General features: G+C 36.2%; 1 protein-coding gene across 2 annotated transcripts in view; it reads left to right on the plus strand.

Annotated features, from left to right (window-relative positions):
• The window catches only part of LOC131053683 (vacuolar fusion protein MON1 homolog), a 104,593-nt gene extending 85,345 nt beyond the window's left edge, over window positions 1-19,248 (plus strand). For both annotated transcript variants that reach the window (XM_057988286.2, XM_057988287.2), the window contains 2 exons: window positions 17,809-17,873; window positions 18,964-19,248. In XM_057988286.2, coding sequence (XP_057844269.2) covers window positions 17,809-17,873; window positions 18,964-19,059 — 161 coding nt within the window. In that variant the 3' untranslated portion in view covers window positions 19,060-19,248. The remainder of the gene's footprint in view (window positions 1-17,808; window positions 17,874-18,963) is intronic.
• Window positions 19,249-19,496: the final 248 nt, after the last annotated feature.

A 19,496-nucleotide genomic window follows, 5' to 3' on the forward strand; every position in this document is an offset into this window, starting at 1 on the left:
AATAAAATCTACACTATGATGAGGGATAAGAACCATGCACACTCCAAAATAAGGGAAATATTCAGCGTCAATTCGAACAAAGTATTACTTATAATTTTGGAAATCCTAAGCAACAATTGCTTATCTCAACATGTTTTGCAACATGCTCCCATGATTTACAAATGAGGGGTGAGCTCAATTTATAGGCTCCCCTATTACAATTCAATGGCCAGGATTGATTTCCAATCAACGGTTGAGATTAAAACAACCTAACCCTAATCAAACTTTCCCCAAATAGGTCAAATATCCGTCGGATGAGAGACAAGTGGCACAAGGTGCTATCTTTTAGGATTGCACCCCCTTCTTCTGCTGAGAGGTAGTGTGTTCAATGAACCTGGACATGTTGACTTGAATTCCCCAATTTGTGCCGAAAAATTTGCCTTAGTATGGAAATTTGTTTGGAATACTCTTCTTGCCGGCAATTTATGTTGCGTGTGGGAGCTTGTCTTTGACTCTTTAGAAATGAAATCCTTCAAGAAATGTGGAATTTCTTTCCATTTTTCATGTATCAAACTTTTATCAACCCATTCGTTTGGTTGACCCTTGATTTCATGTGCTTGTCAAATTTATTTTCCTGCTTGATTGTTGGTCTGATTTCATGTGAATTTGTCAAAATTCGTTTTTCCTCATGGCGTGCCAACTTTACTATCTTCTTGTTTAATGGATCAAATTTTGAGGTTACTGATCCAGCATCTTCACATATTCCATTTATGCCTTGGACAAATTCGTGTTTGAGTTTGATCAACTTGCTTGGACAATTTTCTGTCCTGTCTTATGTCCTGACTGTGAATGTGCCAATTTATGTTTTCTCCCTCTTAGGCTGTCTTAAACCAGGAACTTGAATGTGTTTGACATATTAAGGTTTGTGTCTTGGAACAAATTTGTGTCAGTCTTTATGTCTTGGCATACTTCATGTCAATTGGCCTGTCCTCGGTCTTGGAATATTCTTGAACAATCATCCTTCATGTTTGATGGATCGGAAAAGTTCGGACAGTCGCATGTCCTCTTGTCTTCGGCAAATTTTGGAAATATAATCAGACAATTTGTCTTGGTATTTGTCATGTCATCTTGGCAGGCTTCGGAAGTATGATCAGACAAATTGTCTTCCAATTTGTCAGGCCATCTTGTTCTTGGAAGGACAAATTTCATGCTTTGGATTGTTTGGCATGCTCAAAGGCTTTCCTCTTGGCAGGGCAAAGTTCACATATCCTTAAACAATTTTTTATTTGCTCTTGATTTAATTGGACAAGACCTTGGACATGTCTTATTCTTCAGTGAATTTTGGATGATCTTCTTTCTCGAACATGGAAGGATTGACTTTCCACATCCTTGGACACATTTCAATTTGTGCTTTATTTGATTGGACAAGACCTTGGACAACTTTCTCCTTGATCAAGACAAACTTGGAAGGCTTGGAATATGCTAAGACATATTGTCTTGTCTCTGTGCTTATCAAATTTGGAGGTCTGATCACCAAGCTTTACTCATTCTTTCCATGTCAAGCGCTTAGAAGATCATTCTCCAAGCCTTCTCTCCTTATTATCATGCGAACCTTATTATGTTTCCCTTCAAATTTTGGCGGTCTTGAGAGAAATTACTCAGGCCAATCTACTGTTTTGTGTTCATCTTTAACTGCTGTTCTCGACTGGTTTGAACAGAATTCAAACAGTCTTGCTATGCCACAAGCGAATTTGCTTTATGCCAATCTGATTTCTGAACTTGGAGAATTCAATTTACTTGTCCTTATCGCTGTTCATGACAGAACTTGCACAGAGTTTCCTTGGCTTTCACACAGACATCTTTCTCATGCCTTAAGCAAATTTATTGTGAACATGGTGAACTTTTGGTTTTGATATGCTTGGTTTCTTATCTTCATGGCAAATTTTACTGTCTCTGATCATGTTCTGATTGCTTCTCCATGTTCTTCATGTTTGGAAGCTACTTACTTTAGCTCATCCTCGGTGAATTTTGGGCATAGGCTTATGCTCCAACTTTGGCGAACTGGGATGATGTCTTGAAATGTATCATCTTGCAGATTTGAAAGGTTTCTGAGGAGTTTATGTGCAGATTTTGATTCTTTCTCCCAATGTAGATTCAAGGATGATTAATGGTGAAATCAGAATACTATTAGCAAACCTTTAGTCTGCTGTAAATGGCGAATTTGTTAAATCTCTTGACTGTCTCCTTCAAACCCTTGGATTTGCTTTATATTGCCAATCCTCCTAAAATCTAATCATACTTTGGAGTGTTTTTCAAGAAGAATTCGAACTTCTTTCTTGAATCTGCTTTATTCCTTCTTCTGGAGATGGTCAAGGTAGGATTTTCACCCTTAAACTGTTATCAATGGCAAATTTGAGGAAAATATTGAACTTATTTGATATTTCCTTCAAACCCTTGATTTTGCTTTATTTCTCATCCAAATTCTTTTGAAAATTTGATAATCTAATTGGATTTTGGAGCTGCTTCCTCTGAAGAATTCGAATTTTTTTCCTTCAAACCCTTGAATTTACTTTATCTCTGCAAGACTAATCTGATAATATGATCAGATTTTGGCATGATTCTGATAATCTTTTAAGTTTTTTGAGCTGCTTACTCTGATCACTCTTACCAATTTTCTTGAATTTCGCAAAGAGAAGTGATGGTAAAACCTCGTCTTTATAGCTTCTTGAGTTGCTTCTAGAAGCTTTATTGTTTTATTCTATCTTTAGGAAATTTAAACTCCTTGCCTTCTTCTAGAAGGAAGCTTGGAAGATTCTCAAAAATTAGAAAGTTTTATTGTTTTATTCTCCCTCTAAGAAGTTGGAATTTTATCCTTAGAAGCTTCCATCATGTTTTAGAAAGTTTTATTTGTTTTAAATCTCCTTCTAGAAATTCAAATTTGAGGAAGGCATGTCACAAATGTTTTTTTTTGTGACTTTAACTGTTAAAATGCCAAGTCATCATACTTTTCCATCTTTAATTCTCTTGGTATGCCATGCCATCTTTTATTGCCAACTAGGAAATTTATATCATTTTTATTCTATGCCATCTTCAATTTCGCCTAAGTGGGCCCTACATTCTTTCTCAAGCTTTGGCGAATTTCGCACATCTTCCTTATGCCATGTTTTTAAAGTGGACTTGGAAATAATTTCTAGCTTGGACATGAGGTGCACTTTGAAAATTGTCGTGCACTTTGAAAATTGTCAGACATTTTTGGTGCATGAATAAGCTTAACCTTAGGCAGGAGTTAAGTAACCCTTGCCATGAGTTAGTTAACCCTTGGTAAGAGCTTAACACTTGTTGAACAATTTTTCTTGGACAATTTTTAAATTGATCCTTTTCAAACTTCTGCCACATTTTAATTGATCGTCTGCCATTCTACTCTTGAACCTTGTTGAACTTGTCTGCCATTTTTATTTCTTCAACCTGGACGAAATTTTTGATGTGCCATTCCACTTGCCTTCTTTTGACTTGGTCAACAATGTTCATGCCATGTTCATACCTTGCTGGTTCATTTGGACAAAAACCCTAATTTGGATTTCCATTTTGCTTTTTGCACTTGGAGACCTCATTTTTGAAATCTGAGAACATGGGTAGGAATAATTCGGCATGGGGATCAAAACCCTAATCTCAAAAAAAAGCAAAATTTTCAAACCCTTGCTTTTACACTTAGAAGCAAAATTTTTCGAATCTAAAGACATGGGCAGGATGAGAATGACCTAAAGAACAAAACCCTAATCTAAAAAGTAAAAAAAAAAGCAAAATTTTTGAAGCCCTACTTTTTATATCTAGATGCAAGATTTTCAAATTTCGACAAAATGGGTAGTAATAAAATAGCTCAAAGAACAAAACGCAGATGCTAGTTTTAAAAAAGCAGAAAAAACAAAATTTTCTAAAAATAGTAGGTTGTTAGAAATGACTCAAAGCAATTGCAATTTTTCGTCCTTCAGACTTTCTGAACACTTTGGTAGTGTTCAAATTTAATTCTGAGCATAAATTCTCAATCTGGCCCGGAATGACCCCAAAACTCTAACTCCTCATTGTAAAAAGATTGGTGATTAACAGTTGCAATGCCAAACCAAAACCCTAAAAAGAAAAAACAAGGGGTCCCCATTTGCAATGGGGAGATGTGTGAAATAGGTCACAACAGGTATCCATCACTGAACTTATCAATAAGTTAGAAATTGTCAAATGATCACAAGCTATAGCTAAGGCAGTAGATAGTTGGGCTAGTCGAGTAATTCTGAAAGGGCTATCATTCATCGAGCATGGCCTGAGAAACTATGACACTCTTAATCAAATGATTAGTGTTCATCGGATCAAGTTGCAAAAGACAAGGAAGGAAACTGGTAGATTGGTTGTTGCCCTCCTGGAAATGCAAGAGGTTACCAAATTGCCCCAAAATGTTTTAGATTCAGAACATATCATTGATAATTCTGATGTAGATAATGTCATTGTTTGGATGAAAATGCTAGAGTGGAAACACTATGTTACAAATGAACTTCAATCACATCTCACTGCTTCTGTAGTTCAGAACACGAATCTTCGGCGAGACCTGAAAAGTTCCTTTGATACAATTGGTGTCAATATACTTAGTAATGACGGGAAGGAGTTGCTAGGAGGAGAAATAGTAAGGAGAGCTTTCCGCTAGAAGGTAGAGGATAGTCTTTCCACAACTAACGCTGGATCCAAATCTCGAGCGCTTGAAGGACATGATGTTACTGTTAAACCCTGTCAATGAAGAAGTTCAAGATATTCTTGGCAAAATTGGTCAGGCGAGTCAAAAAATTGCCAAGTGGAGAGTCAGAGTCAAGACCACAACCGAGCCTGCAACATAAAATATACCACCAATTCTCTCCAATTTCAGGGCATACAGAAAGAGATTAAATCCACAAATGGCACAACAATTACAGGAAAATGTAACGGATACAACAGTAGCAAGTCAAGAAGCAGCAGCAGATGACGTGGAGCTGGAAGATGAAGAAACAGATGGGGGCGTGGCTGTTTAATTCCTTGCTTTCTAGATAGTTGTTTAATTTTAATCTTGGCTCATAAACTATTAGTCCTCGTGGACTATTTATTTGGTTGTTATGTTTAAGACTTTCTTTAACCGATTGTCTCCAACAAGCCGTTATCTTTGATTAGTTTTTGTTGAACTATTTAATGATGGTAGGAACCAGTGTTAGGTGTGTTCCGATTTGGCTGATATTGATAATGATCTGGCTTTCAATTAACAGTAATTTTTCATGATTATGAAAGTTTAATGAAATTCTGTTTGAAGGAGACTTTGTGCTATTTCGATTAGAATTCTAATCCATATTTGATGCTATCTTCAATGCTTATATCTGAAATGGTTCATTGATTTTTGCAAAAATCAGTTCTTGATTCAGACTTTGTGCTGTTGTGAAGGGTTGTTTTCTGCATTATTGTGAATCTTCATCAGATATTTTGTATATTCCCGTTGCTGATCTCCGTATGTAACCATCATTCATTAGTAGAAGTCTTTGCATGAATGCTAGTGGATGATTTGAATTTGAAACATATGGTCATTGGTCTTTATACTTTGTTGTAGAGATCATGAGTGGTTAGCTTTATTCTTTCTTTTCTTTATTTTGTGAAGTTTGCCTCTCCTGCTTTCTGGTTAAAAGCATACTCGAAAACCCCAAATTTACATCATAAGAGGGAGCTGTACCTCTAAAATTTAGAGGGAAGTTGCAAAACAAACACAACTTCTCCAACTGTTGTTAGTAGTTTGTTCCCTAGTCCAGGGCAAGGAGTCATATTGTTATATTTTGAAGGGAACAAAATCTGTTAACCAACAAATGTTAAGGTCTAAATGATTTGAGTTAATTCTATTGCATGGATATGCTTATGGTTTGCATCTTGACTCCATTACCCTGGATTTAGGCACCATTTTGTTTAAGTATTCAAATCTAGTTCTGAAACAATCTAAAATGATAAATCTCTTTTAATTTCCTATTGTTAGGTGTAGGCTTAGGTTAGAATCAGCTTCCAATTGCTAAATGAAAGTTGATAAGCCAAGAGTGAAGCAATGTTTGAAGCAAATACCATGAGATCATCAGGCATTGAATGGGGAGACCACCTTGGTCCTGCAAAGCTAGAAGTGTAGAGGATTTCAATTTTTGTTGAATTCTGTTAGTTGACCACCCAGGATTTGCTGATTAAGAATTGGCAATCTTACAGGAATTTATGGACAATCAGTTGGAAACACCAACAGGTCCCATTCTATCCACATTAGAGGTAGCAAAAAGATTATTTTGGACCAGTATATCTTGACCTGTAAAGACTTGCTCCTCCATCTCTCTCAGTGTTACGAGACAAACATCATGTTTAGTTTGACTGACTGATGCATGATCCTCTTCTATAAATGTGGGCTTGTCATCTTGGATCATCCACTCAAATGTAATAATTATACTCCAGCTCAATAGGGGTTAATTCTTGCTCTGCTGCTATATTTTTCTTGTGACAAAGATGGAGGTTTTAACTTGTAATGCACAAATACAAGTTCATTAAACCTTTGTTAATTGGCAACCTATTACATTTTTTAAAGTGTATATGCTAAAACAAATTATAATTGTGCTCACAATCCAAAGCACTGCATGGTTAGCTTAACACTTGGGTGGGAAACCTTTGAAGATTGGCACTTCAGCACCAAAAAATTTTCTACCATGAATAAGGAATGATAAAAATTAAAATGTTTAATAACAAAAAGTACAAAAATTTAAACCAATGTTTTGAAGAATGCAAATTTTACTTGGCATAGTTGTTGTGCAACTATTGACTTGCATATGTCTTAAAAAATGATCCTAATGCATGTTTATAGATATCAATCTCAGACATGGTCTTTGCTTTGGACTATGGGCTTGGTTCCATAGTTTTTATGGTAGCGTAGAAACAACCCATAACCTCCTTGTCTCCCTTAAAGCTTTGAAGAAATTGTAACATTAGTTTGAGAAAGATTGTACAAGCATGAAGTGATTCATTGAGTTGTTTTGTCTAGTGCCATATAATGACTTGCACCATGTAATAGATAAGTTTAGTGTGCTTTTTGGCTCTGTCCATGTTTTATATGTAAACTTTTGATTCCATGTTTCTTCTTAATCATTTAAATTTTGACCAATATTATTTTTAGTATCATTAATTGTAATTATGCAATTGATAGTAATTAACATTTACAACTCTTAACATTAATATAATTAGTGTAATTAATAGCAATTTAATTCCTATTTGTTTTTTCTATGCTCCCCAAGTCTTGGGGATGGGAACGGCAAGGGAAGGAGGGACGTGTTTCCAGTACGGGGGTACTTTTGGGCTATTTTTTAAGGGATGACGGGACAATTGTTAAAAAATATAGAGAAATTTTAAATATTCATTTCATAACATTGATAAAGCATTCATCATAGACATTGTAGAAGCTTACACAATAGCGTTAGACTTGAATTGAGATTTCACATGAGAATTGACAAGCAAATTAACAAAATTCAATTGCTTTCATTGTTAATGCATTTACAATTACATATTATATAAGAATTATAACAAAAATGTCCAAAGGCTCCAAGTTTTAACTATAAAATGACATAAACATAGAACTAAGAAAATATATGGCTTTCCTTAATCAATAGATGCAATTGGTAGCTCTAAGTCAAAACCGGAGCTCGAGTTTGAGTCACTACTAGTATAAGGGGCTGCCTTAGGCAATGGAACCCCAACCAATCCCTCATGTGTCTCATCGATTTGTATAGTGTCTTTGGGATCAACATCCTAATGTAAGGCTGGAGTTCGACAATACTCAGGAGTGGCGAACTTGTAGCTGTAAAGCATTTTGTACAACCACCAGCTTCTCCTATCGTCTACAGGTAAGGTTGTTCCTCTTGATTGATTGGATGAAGTTGTATGCGGAGCAATTCCTCTTTGCAACAAAGGAATGGCACTTTTTGAAAGAAGATGAACGACAAATAACCTCAACTCCAGTGCATCCTGTTGTTTTGTAACTATGAAAGAAAATAGGGCTGGGCCCTCACGCTACAAGAGGTAGTGTGTCCCTTTAGGGCCGACCCTAAAGGGAGAACACGCCTCACCTTATCAAACAACAAACAATATAACGTGTGGCCCCAAAAGGATTTTCGGCAAAATAATAAAAAGGGTTTTTGGTGCCAAAGTTTATGAGGCCGACCCCATATTGCATCCCCAACAGCTCATATAAATAAATAACATTTTGGTTGCAAATGAAAAAAAAACAAGTTCGATCTGCTCTTCAAAAGAAAGCTGCGAAGCTGCTCAAACAAGTGCGAATTATCTCCAAAAGGGTGAGAATTGTTTTGAAGCCTCTCCTTCCAAGGTGATGGTTGATGAATCATCTTTAGGCCTGTATGCTGGTGAAGAAGAAGATCTGTAGACTTTGTTTAATCAGATCTGAACATTGCTGTTTGAATTCTACACAAAACTGAAGGTGATAGGTGCTGCTCTTATCTACTGTTAAGGTGCTGTAACAAAAGCCGTATCTATGCATTTTATTGTTACAATTTAAAGTGAATACATAGTCAGACCTATGAGTCTTTATAGCTGGGTTTTTCCTCATCAAAGGTTTTCCCAGGGTAAATGTTTTGAGTCTCTTGTGCACTTGCTTTGTTTTCATGCCTACTTAATCTGAAATTCATTTTATTAATTCTGATTTATGATCTGAGACACAAAATTCTACATGGTATCAGAACCAGGTTATACTAACATTAGCTTTCAGTAAGGTCATTTTTGTTGCATCTAGTTGCTGTTTGTTTTCAGATTAAAATGTCACGTTTGAAGGGTGAAGACAGATTTGATGGAGCCCTTGATTTTGCTGCCTGGAAAGTTCGCATTCAGCTCATACTTGAGGAGAATGAGCTCCTCAAATTTGTTGAAGAAGAAAAGTTGCCCCCTCCTAAAGATGCAGAGGAACTAAAACAGTTCAAGAAGGATTCAGCCAAAGCTAGGAAGATCGTCATTGAATCCGCCAGAAATCATCTTGTTACTGTCATATCGAAGTTTGGTTCAGCCAGGGAAATAATCAAACACTTGGAAGGAATGTTTAAAGTCAACAATCTTAGCAGAGCCCTTGCTCTAAGGCAGTAGCTACTTCATATCAAAATGAAAGAAGAGGACTCAATCATGACCTACTTTATGAAGATCAATGAACTGAAGGATAAACTTAAGTACTCTTGATTGTGAAGTTCCAGACAAAGACCTTGTTCTAATTGCATTAAATGGTCTACCTGATGAATGGGATCCCTTCATTTGTAGCATTGACGGGAAAGCTGAACGTCCCAACTATGAGCGTCTTCAAGCTGATTGCATTGAAGAGGAATCCCGCATTGAAGTGAGGGGAAAACACAAGAACTCTCACAAAGATGATAATCATGTTCTTACAGCTAAGTCCAAGAAAGGTGGGAATTGGAAGAAAGATAAGAGAAGCAAGGATTTCAGACCTCCTTCCTACGATCTAAGAAAGAAGTCAAGAGATTCCTCTCACATTCGTTGTTTCAGATGTGAAAAGTATGGTCACCATGCTAGAGATTGTCAGAATGAACCTAAGGAAAGGGAAGCAAATTTAAATGGTCTCTGAACAAAATGAGGACTATCTTCTTATCTCTGTCTTATCAAGCAATGTTCCTACAGACAGTAATACTTGGATAATTGATAGTGGAGCCTCCAGACACATTTGAGGTTACCGTGAACATCTTTCAGATCTGATAGAAAAGGACACCAATCTTCATGTGGTAATTGGTGATGATGCTCAATACTCCGTATAAGGTTCTGGTACTACCTCTTTAAAACTAGATTCTGGTATTTCCTTACAAGTCAGTGATATTCTTTTTGTACTTGGAATTAAAAGAAATCTTATTTCCATTTTTGCTTTAGAAGATAAGGGTTTGCAAGTAGCATTTTCTAAAGGTAAAGTACTTGCTTGGTCTAAGAAATCTAGTTTCAAATCTGCTCGTGTTATTGGAAATAGATATGATAGTTTGTATAAGCTTGCAGCTAACCCAGTTCAAGCCCTCATTCATGAGGCTCCTGAATCATGCGAGCTATGGCATAGAAGACTTGGACATCTGCACTTCCAAGCTCTCCCCACTCTTGGTAAAATGGTTAAAGGTATGCCTAAACTCAGTTTATCCCATGATGATGCATGTAAAGGTTGTGCAATGGTTAAGAATGTGAAGAGTCCATTTCATAAAAGTGATAGTAGGGCTAAAGAAAGGTTAGAGCTTATCCATTCAGATCTATGTGGTCCTATGTTTGTAGCCTCTCCTAGCGGTTTCCTTTATTATGTTATCTTCATAGATGATTTTTCTAGGAAAACATGGATTTACTTTCTTAAATCTAAAGAATTTGACAAAGTCTTAAATAGATTTAAAGAATTCAAAGCATTGGTTGAAAATATTTTTGGAAAGCGAATTAAATGTTTAAGGTCTAACAATGGAGGTGAGTACAACTTAGGTAGTTTTTATGATTTCTGTGTTGAGACAAGAATTAAGAGGGAGTTCTGTGTTCCCTACAATCCTCAGCAAAATGGAGTTGCTGAAAGAAAGAACAGGTCCATCGTTGAAACTGCAAGAGCCATGATTCATGATCAAGACTTGCAACCCTTCCTATGGGCAGAGGCATCCAAAACAATAGTTTACATTCAGAATAGATGTCCTCATCGTGCTCTAAAGAATGTAACTCTTGAAGAAGCCTTTACAAGAATCAAACCTGACACCAACCACTTAAGAATTTTCGGGAGCCCTGTGTATGCTCATGTGCCTAAGGAAAAGTGAACCAAGTTGGATCCCTCTGGAAAGAAAGGTATCTTAGTAGGATACAGTGAATCTTCCAAAGCCTTCAGAATCTACATTTCAGGTCAAAGGTATGTTGAGGTAAGTAGAGATGTAACTTTTGAAGAAGATATTGCATTCAAAAGATCTAAAGGTTCATTATCTGATGATGATAAATATTGTGACTGAAAATCAAGAATCAAATGTTGATACTAACCCTGAGATACAGAAGGAGTCTGTTGACCCCCTAGAACAGGAAGTTCAGGATGATCCAGTTGAACCCATGGATTCTACAGATATACTTAAGGATATTGTGGTCAGCAAGAAGAGGCCACTTTGGGCTAGAAACACCATTCAAGATGCTGAAAGATTTTCTGCTCCCAGAGGAACCTTCAGAGATAGCAAGAGGCCTCAAAATCATGCCAACTACATTTTAGTAATGTGCGACATTATTGAGTCTGAACCTCACAATGTTGAAGAAGCTATGGATCACCATGCTTGGAAGTTAGCCATGGATGAAGAGTATGAGTCTATCATCAAGAATGATGTTTGGGACATTGTACCTAGACCCAAAGGTAAGTCTGGTGTTTCCTCTAAATGGTTATTTAAAATTAAGCATAATGCTGATGGTAGTATTGAGAAATATAAAGCTAGATTTGTAGCTCGTAGTTTTTCTCAAAAGGAAGGAATAGATTATGAGGAAACATTCGCTCTTGTTGCTAGATATACTTCTATTAGATCTATAATAGCTATTGCTACAGCTAAAGGTTGGAAACTACATCAAATGGATGTTAAGACAACTTTTCTAAATGGTGTTATTGAGGAAGAAGTCTACATTGAGCAACCAAAAGGTTATGTAATACATAGAAGAGACTCTCATGTTTGCAAATTGAAGAAAGCCTTATATGGACTCAAACAGGCTCCTCATGCTTGGTATGAAAGAATTGATAAATACTTACTAAGCTTAGGGATTTGTAAGAATGATGCTGATGCTAATCTTTACCTTAAAATATGCAATGATGATATGCTTATTCTGGTTTTATATGTGGATGATTTATTTCTCACTGGTGAAGATAAGTTGATTATGAGATGTAAGAAAGAATTAGCCTCAGAATTTGAAATGAAGGATTTAGGGTTACTGCATTACTTCCTAGGGTTAGAAGTATGGCAAAAATCTAATGAAATTATCCTAAGTCAAGGAAAGTACACTATTGATATTTTGAAAAGATTTAGAATGATGGATTGTAAACCTATGTCTACTTCTATGGAATCTAACTTAAAGAAGTTGAACATCTCTACAGCTAACTCTGATTTTGCAGATCTATCTGAGTACAGGCAATTGATCGGATCTTTGATGTATCTAGTTAACACTATACCGGACATCTGTTATGCAATGAATGCTCTCAGTCAGTTCATGAGCATGCCTAAGCATGTTCACCTTGTTGCAGCTAAATATATACTGAGATATCTGTGAGGCACTATTGGTTATGGAGTGAAGTATTCACTCAATACTTCAATCTCCTTGGAAAACTATTCAGACTCAGACTGGGCAGGAAGTGTCAAAGACAGGAAAAGTACTTTGGGTATCTGCTTTAGCTTGGGATTTGTAGTAATCTCTTGGGCTTGTAGAAAACAATCTTCTGTAGCATTAAGTACTGCATAAGTTGAGTACAGTGCAGCATTTGTTGCATCCAAAGAAGCAATATGGCTCCGCAAACTTCTTGTTGGATTGTTTGGACAACCTAGTGGTCCTTCTACCATTCATTGTGATAATCAAAGTTGCATAAAGATGTCTGTCAACCCAGTATTTCATGACATGTCAAAACAAGTGGAAACTCATTATCACTACATTCAGGATATGGTTCAAAGAGGCGCCATTCAGCTAAAGTATATCAGCACAGATGAACAGGTTGCAAATGTTCTTACCAAGCCCTTGTCCAGAGTGAAGTTTGAATACTTCAGAGACAGACTTGGTATTATGGAAAATGAAGTCCAGGTTGAGAGGGAGCCTCAACCTCAGTAATTCACTATGGATCAAGAATGGTCCATTCTTCGCTTGTGTGCAAGAATGGAAGGTTCCAATCTACGCTTGTGTGCTAGATGGAAGGTTGTAATTGTATAAAGACCCACTTGTGTATTGCACTTTCTATGCTTGTGTGCTAGAACCATCCTATGCTTGTGTGCTAGGTGGAAGATGTAATTCTATGCTTGTGTGCTAGATCCATTCTATGCTTGTGTGCTAGATGGAACTCTAAAGGTTCTGATTATGTATTCATTTTCTTCCTAGTTAAGAGGGAGTGTTGTTTTGTAACTATGGAAGAAAATAGGGCTGGGCCCTCACGCTACAAGAGGTAGCGTGTCCCTTTAGGGCCGACCCTAAAGGGAGAACACGCCTCACCTTATCAAACAAACAATATAACGTGTGGCCCCAAAAGGATTTTCGGCAAAATAATAAAAAGGGTTTTTGGCGCCAAAGTTTATGAGGCCGACCCCATATTGCATCCCCAACAACTCATATAAATAAAGAACATTTTGGTTGCAAATGAAAAAAAACAAGTTCGATCTGCTCTTCAAAAGAAAGGTGCGAATCTGCTCAAACAAGTGCGGATTATCTCCAGAAGGGTGCGAATTGTTTTGAAGCCTCTCCTTCCAAGGTGATGGTTGATGAATCATCTTTAGGCTTGTATGCTGGTGAAGAAGAAGATTTGTAGACTTTGTTTAATCAGATCTGAACATTGCTCTCTGAATTCTACACAAAACTGAAGGTGATAGGTGCTGCTCTTATTTGCTGTTAAGGTGCTGTAACAAAAGCCCTATCTATGGATTGTATTGTTACAATTTAAAGTGAACACATAGTTAGACCTGTGGGACTTTATAGCTGGGTTTTTCCTCATCAGAGGTTTTCCCAGGGTAAATGTTTTGAGTCTCTTGTGCACTTGCTTCGTTTTCATGCCTACTTAATCTGAAATTCATTTTATTAATTCTGATTTCTGATCTGAGACACAAAATTCTACACATCCTTGCCATGCCACATCCACCATCCAATAGGGTCTTTTTGAGCTAATGTAGCTCTATCCAACCTTGCCTCCGTTTTGTTGAAGATTGGACCACAAAGATTGACAAGTGCAAGCCATTGTGTGCAAAGTAAAGCATATTCCTCTTCAGTATACTTTTTCCCAAGGGCCTTCATGAAGCCTTATTTCACCTCTTCATCATGAGATGGAGGCACTCTCCTAGGTCTTGCTTCATACCATTTGGGATTGAGAGCATAGGCTGCCATATGAAGCGGTGTGTTCATAATGTTCCACCATTGTGTCATAATGGGCTTAAGATGCTCCTCATAAAATCCCAAATTAGGGTCCCTGCTATGAATTGCTTGCTTGGATCTATACAAGCATGCTATCAAAGGTGTTTCATAAATCTCTCCAATGTTGGGACTTAGGAGAGTCAATATCAACATATCTAATCACTTGCACAATAGGGTCAATGAAGGAGCAAACATATCGACAAGTGCAAACAAGTTACAAAAATTAAAATCATTTAAAAGAATGGAAATGTTTTACAAGTTAGAAACCTTAATAAATGTTAAATTATTAAATTAAAATTTTAAAAATTAAATGATAAAATCAGCAATTTTCTTACCTCATTGTGGACCACCAGCCATCATTAAGGTTTTTTTGTTTCACACTTCTTCCTTCCGATGGGCTTGCCTCTTGCCATCTACCCCATTTTGCATTGACCACCATTAATTATAGAGCCCTTTGGACCTCAAGCCTCCTCTTAAACAAAACGAATTAGCTGGCATATCTAGTCTCCATGGGCTTGAGGGATTCCTTCTCTGAAAATGTCTTAAACAAAGCAATAAGTGTGGTTGCAAATGAACATCTGCACATCTGTAGCCTTTGACACCACTACCTTCACCCAATCTATCTTTCCAATGTCCTTCAAGGTATTGTTCAATGCATGAACACAACATGGGGTCCAAAAAATGTGCTTATAAGAGCCCGTCGACCATTAAGCCAGCTAACTTACACAAGCTGAATAAGTCACTACTTGCACGACATTAGAGGCTCCAACCTCTTCTATGGCATCTTTCAAAATTTGACATTGGAAGGTTGCATCCTTCCTTTTCCTCGAACAATCAATAGCTCTAAGAAAATAGAAGTCAGCTGAACTTGTGACAATAATATTGATGAGTGATCAATGTATGATATTAGTCCACCCATCCATGATGATGGAGCATGCATCCCTTATCCATGTTTGTCTTATATCTTCCATCAACACAGTCACCTTGGAATACTCTCTATCAAGGAGGGTGGTGTGTAGCTTATGCTTTGCAAGTGGAACAAATGAAGTACCAACAGCTTCACATCTTTGAACGTTTCTTTTAAATATGGTGAATGTGCCACAAGAAATGGTATGGCATGAGCGATAAAAAAACTTGGCAATACAGAACTCAGCCACATCTCATAATTGTGTGTTAAACATAGTTGCAACATTTTTGTTTTTTTTTCTTTCCTCTAGTAGAAGCAGAAATAGAACCCTCTTCCCCATGAATTCCAACATCTATGGATCTTGTAGGCAATGATACACTAGGCTGCAAACTCTCCAATGAAGTTCCTTGCTTTTTTGCCTCCCATTCCATATGCAATCTAGATGCCTCAATCTTTTGAGCTGGAGTTATAATTTCACAACCTTTCACCTCTTTACCACCCATCCACAAAACATGATAATAAACTCTTGTATAGCTGCTCCTATTTTTTTGTGGCACAAATGGCAAAGCCATTCTCTACCCCCCCCTTCCTTTTTTTTCTTATCCTTATCAACCCGTATTGCAAATTGTAATAGAGGTTTCTTGGAGTGAAAAGGCCCTTTTGCAAAGTTTTTAAGTAGTTCGGAAGGACAATCAAAAGGTTTGAACTTGTTGGCTATGATACACTCCCACTTGCTGAAGAACCCCTAGTGGCTGCTATACTTCTATGAGTTCTACTTCTTTCTTCCACTTGAATCTCAACCTCCTCACTAGCACTACTAGTACTACAACTGATGCTCATGATTTTTGTTGGTTAAGAATTACAAACAAAGCTGCAAGTTCAAATAAAAGGAAAAATAAACTCACAATGCCCTTCCTATGTGTTAAAAATTTGAAAAAAACTTGAAAAAATGCAAAACAAATTGAAAAAAAACAAAAGTAATATGAAGAACTTACCTCTAATGCAATAGATTTGATGTACTAATCTCCTCTTTCAACTGCTGTTCGCTCCTCTTTAACCTGCTGCTTTTCTCTTACTGCTCTTCACCACAATTTTAGAAATGTCAAAATGACTATGTTTTTTTTCTTTTTGGTTGTTTAGATATGTAAGATAGATCTAGGTTTTGTTTGAAGGTGTGGGGGGGTTCTTGTGGGCTTGCTCATCCCTTTTTTAAAATTTAAAAATGTGTTTTTTTATTAGAAAAATGTCAAAATAGTGCTGGGCCGTAGGAGATGGCTAACTGCCACGTGGCGTCACTTGCCTTCCATGCCAAGTTTTTGGGACTTCCTCGATTTTGGGACCTGATGGGGGGCAGACATTTCCGAGCCATCCCTGAGTCCTTGAAATGTTCCCTAAAGGGGATGAGGCAAAAATCATAGGGGACGCATCCCCAGGGAGCATAGGTTTTTTTAAATTCTATTTATTAATGTTATTTAATATTCTTCCTTTTTAGTATAGTCCTTGGATTACTAGCCTTTTGTTTTAAGGTATTCTTAATTCCTGTTTGTTTTATTTTGTTCCAATTTTTATCTTTTATGCTTTTCTTCTTGTTTGAGTTTTCTAATGTTTTTAGTTGTCTTGTCATTGTTCTTGATTTTCATTCTTTCCTTTCCTTTTACTTTTAAGTAACTAGTTCTGCAATCTTATTCTCAAATTCTTCCCTTTTTTGACAATGGATCATGGAGTGTGATCTGAAACATAGATTAAAAGCTTACAATTTTTTCTAACATCAATTGAATATTTTTTCGATATGCCATGATTGTAAAAACAAAGCTTAACCAACTCATGTACAAAGTCTCAATACTGCCAAATTGAGGAAACATTTTATTTATTAGAAGACAACCTTACATGGCAAAGCCAAATTTGAAGGTGGCCCCATGAATCCCTAGATTTAATCTCAATGAATTTTAACCATTTTGTCAACTTTCCATTTTTGTTGACCTTTTTTACCTTTTTCCCTCTTTATAACCTTTCAGATCTTGACATTTTATCCAGTTATTATTGTGGTAACTTGGTTATATAATAATTATTTTGTAACATCCTTTTCTTTCATCTTCTTTGCTAACCTTTGGAAACCCTTGTGGTAACATAATCATAACCACTTAATAGCATTTGAACCTTGACCCTCACAATATCAAAATCAAAATTAGTTTTTAAGATCTATTGCTAAGCTATGAACTCAGGTTGTCCTAATAACTGCAGGATTGCATTTGAGCCTCGAGAATATGTCAAATTATCATGATTTAATCTTAAATTACATAAGAGAATATGTCAAAGTGATCATGGCTATATTTTAATAGTTTTATATTTTGCATGTATTATTGTCAATGATTGAAATCATGGTACAGTATAACTGTTTCTGAGATTATTGTTGGATTTCTTTACACTATCCAGGTATTTTCTGTTTATGTCGTCTCTTTGGCCTATAATTATTTTTAAGATTACAAGTTTCCATAATTTTTAACTGTACAATGTTGATTCTGTCGGGTTTGGTTTAGGTTTGCAAGTCTCCATAATAACCTATATTTGTGTACAGTTGACTTTGATATTGCCAATAATATTTTATTTTGCATCAATGCCTAGACACAACGTACTTTGTGCTACAACGGAAACAATTTGTGTTTTAATATACTCTGCGTTTGCTTTTAGTTTCCTTTCTAAGAAAGTAGACATTTAAGTTGTGCACCATGGGATTTTCTCCATTTGATGCGTTTACTTTACATTGGCAGTTCTATTATGCTGGATTACTCAGGATTTTGAGCTTTATGCAGCTTTTGATCCACTGGCTGAAAAGGTATGTTATCACAAAAGTGTGATCATATTGATTGAATATGCCGTTTCTGAGTCTATACATTTGTGACCTCTATTTAAAAAACATTTTTGGTCAAGTGAAATAATTGGCTTACATTATTACAGATAATGAGGTAAATAGAATCTATTTGTTGAAAGATTTGTCCCTTTTTAATCCATGTTAGTTTTATCTTAATGTTAGATTGAGATTTCTTCTGGAGGATCATATTCTCTATAAGAGTACAAATCACATGTCAAATTACATATGCAAAATTAGAGTAAATGGACGACTAGTTAATCCTCACCAGCACTGAATCTGTGTCTCATAATGAAAATAAAAGTTTTAGAATAGAGCAATGCTTTTAGCAGTTTAATTCGCATATCCTTGTATTATAGCTTTATGTGTTTTGATGTTCAAGTTCCAGCACATTCCATTTTATGTGCCTCTGCAATTCGGTGGGAACATTAATTGCCTAGATTGTTTCTAAATGGCCTGGAAGCACATCTGCAGAGTACAGAGCAGTAAAGTCAGTTATTTATATATATATATATTGTGGATAGAAGGCGTATCATGTCAGGCGTCCTTCGAGCCTTAAATAGAATCATGACATAAAGGCCACTACACAAAAATTACTTTTGGATCTGTATTGATCATTCTGTTACTATATGCAATATTGAGGATGGAAAAATATGCCAGAAGAGAATTTGTATCAATTCTTGACCACCATAAGGTTTTGTGAGTAAACTGTCTTTTTGTTGAACTTGTAGAGGGTACTGTATTCCATTCTAAGGAGACTGATTGATTTCATGGATTATATATATATTGTGGATAGAAGGCATATCATGTCATGTGTCCTTCAAGCCTTAAAAAGAATCATGACATAAAGGCCACTACACAAAAATTACTTTTGAATCTGTATTGATCATTCTGTTACTATATGCATGTAAAATATGCAATATTGAGGATGGAAAAATATGCCAGAAAAGAATTTGTATCAATTAGGTTTTGTGAGTAAACTGTCTTTTTGTTGAATTTGTAGAGGGTACTGTATGCCATTCTAAGGAGACTGATTGATTTCATGGATTTAATGCAGAGCTCAGCAATAACTGTTTGCAATCGTGTCTGCCAATGGTTGCGAGACGTTGAAAGTGAGATATTTTTACTAGGAGCAGGCTCATTTTCCTGGTGATTCTTGTTAGTTTACACCTAAAGTTGTAATCTTGATTATATCCAAAAACAATTTATTTTTTCTCATCTGGGCTGACAAATCAAGCTGATTGTATATTGGAGCATAAATAGCTTCCCTCTGAACTTGTAATATAATATTTCTCAGGAATTTTTTTTGCTAATAAAATATCTGAGAGTTTTTCGAAAAGAATATTTTCTTTTACTTCAGGTGAGCCACGTTGTATCTATTTGCTGAATGTTCATATTGTCCACTAATTTATGACTTGGAAATCTTATGTTCTTAAGACATAATTATGGTAGAAAGTTTACAACTCATAGATGCTTTAGCAGGAATGGAAGGAAGAGTGCTATTTCACAATTCCAACCGACATCACAAGCTAAGAGTAAATGTGAAATTCGACCAAGCATCAGAAGAGGAATATTCCATTTCCTCTTTTC

The sequence above is a fragment of the Cryptomeria japonica genome, chromosome 1 (genome assembly GCF_030272615.1).
Source record: "Cryptomeria japonica chromosome 1, Sugi_1.0, whole genome shotgun sequence".
NCBI lineage: Eukaryota > Viridiplantae > Streptophyta > Pinopsida > Cupressales > Cupressaceae > Cryptomeria > Cryptomeria japonica.